The sequence below is a fragment of the Ichthyophthirius multifiliis genome (assembly GCF_000220395.1).
Source record: "Ichthyophthirius multifiliis unplaced genomic scaffold scaff_1120509250855, whole genome shotgun sequence".
Taxonomy (NCBI): Eukaryota; Ciliophora; class Oligohymenophorea; order Hymenostomatida; genus Ichthyophthirius; species Ichthyophthirius multifiliis.
This window is the reverse complement of record NW_004086434.1, coordinates 155,204-163,841: the sequence shown is the minus strand read 5'-3', so window position 1 is coordinate 163,841 and position 8,638 is coordinate 155,204. Positions and strand designations below refer to the sequence as shown.

General features: G+C 12.3%; 1 protein-coding gene across 1 annotated transcript, besides 26 other annotated features; it reads right to left on the bottom strand. All coding sequences in view use genetic code 6, as the record gives it.

Moving 5' to 3' along the window:
- Positions 1-982: 982 nt before the first annotated feature.
- Positions 983-1,012: a microsatellite.
- Positions 1,013-1,081: 69 nt separating this feature from the next.
- Positions 1,082-1,110: a microsatellite.
- Positions 1,083-1,200: a microsatellite.
- Positions 1,087-1,158: a microsatellite.
- Positions 1,093-1,208: a microsatellite.
- Positions 1,209-1,589: 381 nt separating this feature from the next.
- Positions 1,590-1,633: a microsatellite.
- Positions 1,634-3,391: 1,758 nt separating this feature from the next.
- Positions 3,392-3,422: a microsatellite.
- Positions 3,423-4,781: 1,359 nt separating this feature from the next.
- Positions 4,782-4,822: a microsatellite.
- Positions 4,823-5,069: 247 nt separating this feature from the next.
- Positions 5,070-5,111: a microsatellite.
- Positions 5,103-5,185: a microsatellite.
- Positions 5,186-5,218: 33 nt separating this feature from the next.
- IMG5_102740 (swirm domain protein) lies at positions 5,219-6,892 on the bottom strand (the record flags this gene model as incomplete). The annotated part of the gene is made up of 2 exons (XM_004035212.1): positions 6,331-6,892; positions 5,219-6,204 (listed from the first exon to the last, which is right to left on the bottom strand). Exons 1-2 carry the CDS (start codon positions 6,884-6,886, stop codon positions 5,219-5,221), a joined length of 1,542 nt encoding a protein of 513 aa, XP_004035260.1. The 5' UTR covers positions 6,887-6,892.
- Positions 5,436-5,488: a microsatellite.
- Positions 5,436-5,499: a microsatellite.
- Positions 6,667-6,739: a microsatellite.
- Positions 6,682-6,734: a microsatellite.
- Positions 6,893-7,210: 318 nt separating the features above from the next.
- Positions 7,211-7,271: a microsatellite.
- Positions 7,211-7,275: a microsatellite.
- Positions 7,221-7,272: a microsatellite.
- Positions 7,266-7,309: a microsatellite.
- Positions 7,310-7,471: 162 nt separating this feature from the next.
- Positions 7,472-7,513: a microsatellite.
- Positions 7,477-7,522: a microsatellite.
- Positions 7,523-7,658: 136 nt separating this feature from the next.
- Positions 7,659-7,691: a microsatellite.
- Positions 7,692-7,787: 96 nt separating this feature from the next.
- Positions 7,788-7,861: a microsatellite.
- Positions 7,788-7,862: a microsatellite.
- Positions 7,793-7,831: a microsatellite.
- A 47-nt stretch (positions 7,863-7,909) lies between the features above and the next one.
- Positions 7,910-7,946: a microsatellite.
- Positions 7,913-7,962: a microsatellite.
- Positions 7,963-8,638: the final 676 nt, after the last annotated feature.

The window sequence follows — 8,638 nt, the reverse complement described above, 5'->3', positions numbered from 1 at the left end:
TTTTATTTTATAAATTATTTTTAGAATCCTTTGATAAAGGAATTGTTGCAAACATTAATGAAATAATGGGAAATTATAAAATTTTATGGTTTTTCCTTTTAATTGTTATTAATAATAATAATTTAAAAATTATATTTGAATATTAAAAAATATTAACTTGTTTATCATTTATTTTTATATATAAAATATAATATAAATTTAATTTTATAAAATAACAAAAAAATTTTATTTAATATTTTTTAATAATATCTAAAATTTATTTAACGAAAAATATATAAATAAAAATTATTATTTATAATTTATCTTTTTAAAAGAAATTTCGAACAAACCTAATAATTTTTCAAAATGCTATTTTTTATAAAAAGAAAAAATTAACTAACATTATTCGAAAATTTTATATATTTAAAATAATATAATTGCTATTTTTTTATTTATAAAAAATAAATTAACAATCCTGATAGATTGACATAAATATGAAAATAAATTAAAAATGTTAATGATATAAAAATTAATGTTTTTTAATATCTTTTTATATTAAAAAAGTTTTTATATCTATAATATTTATTATATTTTTAATTTATCCTTTTTATTAAAATAAATAATTTTTATATATATTTATTTTCCAGATAAATATATAAAAATAATATATTTTGCAAAATTTTTTAAGAAATAATTTTATTTAAATTTTTATATTAAATATTATATTTTTTTAATTAATAATTTATATCATATTAATTAATTTATGATTTTAAAACAAAAAGATATTTATGTTTATTTTTTTTGTTGTTAAATAAAAATTATTATAAATATATTTGTAATTATATTTAATATTCTATTTCAAATTAGATTTAATGAATTCGTTTATAATTTTTTCATTTTTTTTATTATTTAGTACGAATATTATTAAAATATTTTTTTTATTTAATATATAATAAATTTTATATCTTTATAAATTAAAAATATCTTCTTAAAATAAGTTTATTATTTTTAATTTATAATATTTTTATTTATATTTTAAAAGTATTCTAATTATTCTATTTTTATTTTTTATTATTTAATAAAAATATATTTCTTTTCTAAAAAAATATATAATATAAAATATATATATATTATTTAAATAAAAAAAAATATATAAATATTATTTAATAATAATATAAATTTAAATTAAAATAAAAAATAGATATTTATTATATAAAATATTTATTATTATATATAATTATATTTAAATTCTAATTTAATTAAATTATTTTTATTTTTTATAATCAAGTAAAGATATATTATCAAATTATATTATAGAATTTAGATCAATTATATTTATAAATATTATTACAATAAATATAATAAATACAAAAAATAAAAAATATATTTTATAATTTGCATTTTTTTTAAAAAAATTATTTTATTTATTAAATAAACTTTAATAATTACCTTTTTACCAAATAAATGAATAAAAGCTATATTTTATCTAAAAGACAAATAAATATTTATTATTTCTCAACTTAATCATACAAAAATTCTACTAATATAAAAAACATAATAATTAAAATAAATTTCATTAACAAATATATAAAAAAAAATATCAAAAGTACAATAAAAAAATACTTAAAAAAAAAAAAAATTCTAAATAATAAAATTAAGTTAAAATTCTTGCTTCTGATTATAAAATTAAATATATAAATTAAGTAAAGAGGTTATAATAAGACAAATAAACTAAATTAATAAAAGTAGAAATCCCAAAAAAATACACATTTAATAAACTTTCGACGCTCCTTCCTAAATTTTATATATAATTAATTATAAAATAAAGGTGATAATTTAAAATATTATAATTAAAAAAACTCAAATAAATAAATGCAAATTAATAACTTTAACTCTTTTATTTTTTTTAATTAAAAAAAATTAAACAAAGTTTAACCCAAAATTAAACCTAAATTTTTAATAATTTCTAAAATTCCAATTATTTAATCAATTATATATAAAAAAATAATAATATGCATATATTTATATTTAAATAATTAAGGTTAACACTTTTTTAAAAACATATAGTATTATTTCACTCAAGATTTTATATAATTTAAATATATATATAAATATGTTTTTCAGTAATAAAAACTATTGATATTCTAAATTTTAATTGTTTTATTTAAAAAAAAATATTTTTAAGATCTTAATTCCGGTACATAGTTAAAAGAACAAGAAGAATCTTAGATAAATAGAAATAAAATATATAAAATAAAAATAGTTTATCATTTATTTAATATAAAAAGTAAAAAATATTTTAAATAGTTAAAACAATAAACAAATATAAATAAATATTTTTTTAAATTAATAATATAATATGAAAAAAATTGATATAATGATATAATATATTGAATAATATTATGGATTATCTTATAAATATCATTTATATATTTTAGAACATATTTATGTCTTTTTCTATTTTTTAAGAATAATAATTTTTAAGATATTCGTAATTTTTATTTTTTTTAATTAATTTAAAATTTGATATTTATTTATTTGTTAAAAAAATAATTTTATAAATAAATATTTTTTGTTAATTAAATAATTTAAGATTTAATTTTTTTACTATATATAAATATTTATTGAATTAATTTTTTATTCAATTTCATAATTGTTTCTTAACTTTTTTTTTTCATTTAAATATATGATAATAAACATTAATTTAAAATTTTAAAGTAAAAATACATATATTAAATAATAATTTTAAAAATATAAAATATTATTTATCTTCAACAACAGAGGAAATGTGCTTATTTATCAGGTTTAATTTCTTATGGTTTCTTTTTTTATTGAAAAAAATTAATTATAAATAATAAATAATATAAAAAATAAAAAGCGATTATATATCAATATTACAATAAAATGATAAACAACGTAATAAATTCCTAAAACAACCAAAACACCACCATAAACCCAAGCAAACAATTTACTAGTAGAATGATCTAAATTTAAAAAACTAATTATAGAAACGCTATTTAATAAAAAATAAAAAAAGTATAATTTTTAATCGAAAAAAATAATAACATTATGTATAAACATCCTAATCCCATATACGATTAAAATATACTAAAATATCGTTTTACAAAATCAGGATTTAGTTCAGACGCTACTAAAATAAGTCCAAAAACAGTATAAAAAAAGGTGAAAAATATTTGTATTATTTAAAATGTAAATAAATTTATAAATATTTTTAATGTAATAACATTAAAAACTCCTATTAATAATGAACTCCCTCTAAATATATATTTTTTAATGTCATTTATTATTTTATAAATATAAAATTAACCCTATAATAAGATTTGCAGCTCTAATATAACCAGGAAATTTACTTCCTTTTTATATAAGTAATTATTACATATTTTTTATTTGCTTTAATATATATTAATTTTAATAAATATTAAAAAAGAACTATATATATTTAAGAATAAAATATAATATTAAAAAGTTTATTATAACAAAAAATTTAAATAAATATATAATTATAAATATTATTTTTAAAATGTATTATTTTTTTAATGCCTTATTAACAATTTTATTAACTTCAATAAATTTTTAAAGGTTTTATTTTAAAAAAAGTATAGGTAAATTAATTTTAAATATATTTTTAGTATTATTTGAAATTATTAATATTTATCTAAATTTTCTTTAATAACTATTATTTTTATTTTAATTTAAAGTATTAATATGTAAATAATCATTATTTATAACTATTTTTTTTTTATAGATATTATTAATACATGTATAATATTAATTATAATCAGTATTATACAAACTTATTATATAATTATTTGATACATAAATTTTATTTTTCTTAAACTCATTTTCTTTTAAATTAAAAACATTAATTATTTCTCTTTTGTAACTAAATATTTTTATTTTAATTAAATATATTCTTTAAGTTTTTTATAAAATCATCTGATTATGTTTTAATAAGAAAATTATATCATAAAATTTAATTTAGTTTTTAAAAAAATTAGATATTTTAATAAATTTAATTTATATTATAATCTATTTATATGTTTTTATTAAAAACATTTTTATTTTTATTTTTATTTTATGTATATATTAAATATAAAGAATATATTAACAATTCTATAAAATATTAACTAATATTTTTAAAATTTATATATTTTTAACATAAAATATTATTTATTAATAATATGATAAACTAAACATATAACTATACAAAAATTTTATTTTTATAAAAAAATGAATATTTTCATTAAATAAAGCCTTCTTTTATTTATATAATAATATCATTATTCAAAATTTTCCACTTCTTTAGCTTTTTAATACATTTGGTTTTATTATAAACTATTCATTTAATTAATTAGTTATTATTTTTAAATCTAATAAATATTTTTTTCTTATTATTAGTATTTATAAATTTTTTCTGCTTCTGAATTATTAAATTTCTTCTATTCAATTTATTCTATCGTTTCATTTTATTATTAATTGTTTTCAAAGTTATTTTATTGCTAATTTTTATTATTTTATACATCCTATTAATTATTTTAATGTTCAATATCCATTTTTTATTCTTAATTTTCATCTGTTTAAACTTTCTAATGATTTTATTGCATGCATTCACTATTTTATTGTATTTGTTCATAATTTAATTTATTTTAAATTTCATTTTACTGATCTTATACTGTAATTTCTTATAAAATATTTTCAGTAATCTAATGTTATCTTTTTATTTATTTGTCTTCATTTCCTTAAGTTATATTATTTTATTATTATTCATTTTATATTTGATTTTCTTATTCATTTTATTCTTTTTGATTTTATTCTTACTGATCTTTTGTTTTTTCTAAGAATTAAAATTCTTTATTTTATTAAATTATTTATTTTTAGCATTCTTATATATTTTCTTGTGTATTTGGTTTTATATCATCATCATTTTAATTAAATTGGGAATTATTATCTTAAATTTATATATTAGAGTTATTTTATTCAATATTGTTTTATAATTAATTTTAAATGATTGAATTTTAATTTTAGGAATCTTACATAATAACTGAAATCTATAATTATTTTACTTATATTTAATCTTATTATTAAATTTATTAATCTTATTATTTTTATTATTAATCTTCCTTTTATTATTAAAGTAATTATTTTTACATTTCTCTTTATTATTATAGTTTTTATTATTACATTTAGTACAAAAATTATTATTATTACATATTTTTTCTCATTTATTCATGATAATATCTTTTTAATTCTTTATTAAACTCATATTTTCTATAAGCCTAATTTACTATTTCAGCACTATGCCAATTCTTTGTTATTTCTATTTAATTTCTTTCTCTGTATATAATATTTTCATATTATTCTAAATAATCTAATTTATTATCTATTGATACTAATTAATATTCCAATATTTTTTTAATATTTGAAGTTTTTTATTCATTTTATTATTTAATTTTAATTTTTTATTAATCTTAAATTTTTTAATAATCTTCATCTTTTATTTTCTATTCATTTAAGTTTATTTTTTATTTCTTTTATATTTTTTCTATTAATTCTTTAAATATTTCAATCTATTTTTTATTTTATTTATATATATATATTTTATAAAAGAAATATATATATTTACATGTTAAATAATTTTATTTTATTTTTTTTCATTTAATTAAATTTATTAATTTTCGTTATTTCTATTTTCAATAATTTAATTACCTCCATTAACTTATTATTATATTTTTTTTTCTTCATTTTTTATAATCTTAGCTTACATAAATACATTTTACAAAGGTATTTTAACAAAATAAATGAAAATTTAATTCTTATTTTTACTTTCAGATAGTTCTTTTATTGTTTTTTCCCAATTATCCTTATTACTTTCAATTAATTATATTATTTTATTTTTCTCATTTTCATTTAATTAAAAATCATTATTTTTTTATTACTCAAATTCATTTATTTTATTTATTAAATTTTTTTTTTTAAAATCTTTATCACTTAAAAAATTTGGATAATTTCCTTCATAAAAGCATTAATTACATAAAATTATATTTTCTTATTAACTTTCTATCATTTATTTTTCCTCATGCCATATTAATCCACAAATAACTCCACAAAAATCACAAATAGGCCTATTTTTTTTTTAAAGCTATTTTTAAATATTATGATTAATTATATATATAACAAAAAAAATCTATATAAATACCTCATATTCTTAGAAAGTGTTTTTACACATTAAAATATAATGTTTCCTTCATCATTATCCTAAAACAAATATCTATCTTAATCTAATAAATCAATTCTTTCTATTTAAAAAAAATAAAGAATATATTAAAATACGTTATTTTAATTTACATATATTTTAAGATTATTTTAAATCTTTTGAAAAGTGAATTTGTTCTGCTAAATGTTTCGGTAATGTTTATGTATCACAATTAAAGTTAATAATTCCCCAATATTCTAAAAATCCATGTATCCTTATAATTGAGCATACATCTCCTATTAAATTTTTCCTACAAGCAGTTGCGGATAAATAATTTCTTGGATTTTCTCTATATGTTTGCACTATATAATTCCTATATTTTTTATATATTTCTTAAGTTTTGGAAGGCTTTCCACAGAAGAACTCACTAAGACTTTCCTTTTCAATTTGATTAATTTAATCAAGATCAAACCTATTTTTTATTTGATTTTTTTTTTTTTTTTTAATTTTTTTAATTTTTTATTTTTTTTTAATTGTTTTTTTATTACCAATGTGCACATGATGGAAGTACAATTTACATTTTTTTTAAAGGCTTTTATTATAAAGATAATTATTGCTCAGTATCATATAATTAATTATTTTATTATTATTTTTCTATTGCAAAAGATACATATGGGAATATTTCCTTATCATTGTCTTCATTTTTTTAATAATTTAACTAAGATTGCTATAGATAATTGAACAAAATAAAATTAAAAAGCATTTTTTTTTACCTTATTGCATTGTTTTTAGAAATCAAATTTTAATTTTAATTATTTAAACTTTGTTTTCTAAGTACTTCCATAGTCTATTTATTTCTTATATTACTATTTGAAAGATGTACTTATTAATTAATTTGAAGGGATTTTTAATTAGAAGGATTATTATTGAAAGGCTTAGTAATTTATTATCTTGTGAATTTTCTACTATGTTAATTAGAGATATTATCATCTAGATGTATATAAATATATATTATGATTTTTTAGTATTTTTTGTTTTATTTTTTTATTTTTTTATGTGTTTTTTTTTATTTTTTTTTTTTAAATATTTAAAATTTTTGTTTAATATATTTTAAATATAAGAAATACCTTTATCTATATCTACAACACGATATTCTCCTTTAGATAATTTTTAAAGATTTATAATAATTTATGACTTGTTTTCATATGCAATAAATATTTTTTTTTTTCTCTAATTTTTTTTTTTTCTTGCTGATCCTTTTAATTATTAAAATTTATGTATAAATAAATATATATATATAAATATATATTTATAAAATATTAATTATATCTTATTTTTTTACTATTTTTATTTTTTTTTCTTTATTTTATAAATTATATTATTAAAATTTTAAAAATTTCCCTAAAATGAACGAAAATAATGGAATTAAAAAAATTAAATAACCAAAAAATAGTAAATTTAACTAATTTTTTTTTATTATTTTATTTTTACTATTTTAGAATTTTATAAAATTAGCTTATTAAAACTATTAAATAAAATACTTTTAAACAATATTCAAATTTTAATTTTTATTTATATTCATTTTAAAATATTTAAATAAAAATAAAAAAATATAAATATAAATAATTATAAAATAAAAATAAAAAACATAAAAATAAAAATAAAAATATAATATTAGATTTATGATAGGAATATACATTTTATAAGTTTTTAAAAATATATTTTATATATATATATTTTTATATATTATTTTTCATTTATTAGTTTTTTAATATTAATTTAAAAATAGAATTTATTCTATTTATACATGTTATTTGAAAACAAAATTTCAATAAAATTCTATTAAACTTTTTTTTTCGAAGTTAAAAAGTTAAAAAATTTAAATATAATATGTCTATAATACTTTTGAGATTTTTAAAATCTTATATATGTAATATATAATTTATTTCGCTATACTTTTTTTAAAATATAAATAAAATTTATGAAGATATTGTAAATAAAGATATAATGGTTTATTTTTACATAATATTTTTATAATTTATATTAATATTATAAAATGAATATTAATTATTATTTAAAATCAGCCACTGCTCACTGATTATTTTTAAATTAAAATATAAATAAAAATATAGCTAAGATTGCTTTCCATAATGATTTTTAATAAATTTAATAATAAAATAATTTTCTATTTGTATAACAATCAAAATATGTAAGGGTTTAATAATATTTGTATTTATTTTATAATTATTAATTGATTTTAAGTAAAAACTTATATAAAAGCTTATATCTTATTTGATTATAATTTTTATAAAAATATTATTTTTCAATATATTTTAAAATAAATAAAATTTTAACATTATCTAGGTTTTATATATAAATTTTTATATTTAAAATTAAATTAAATACTTTTCTATTTAAAATTTTTAAAAAATGAATTATTTTAAT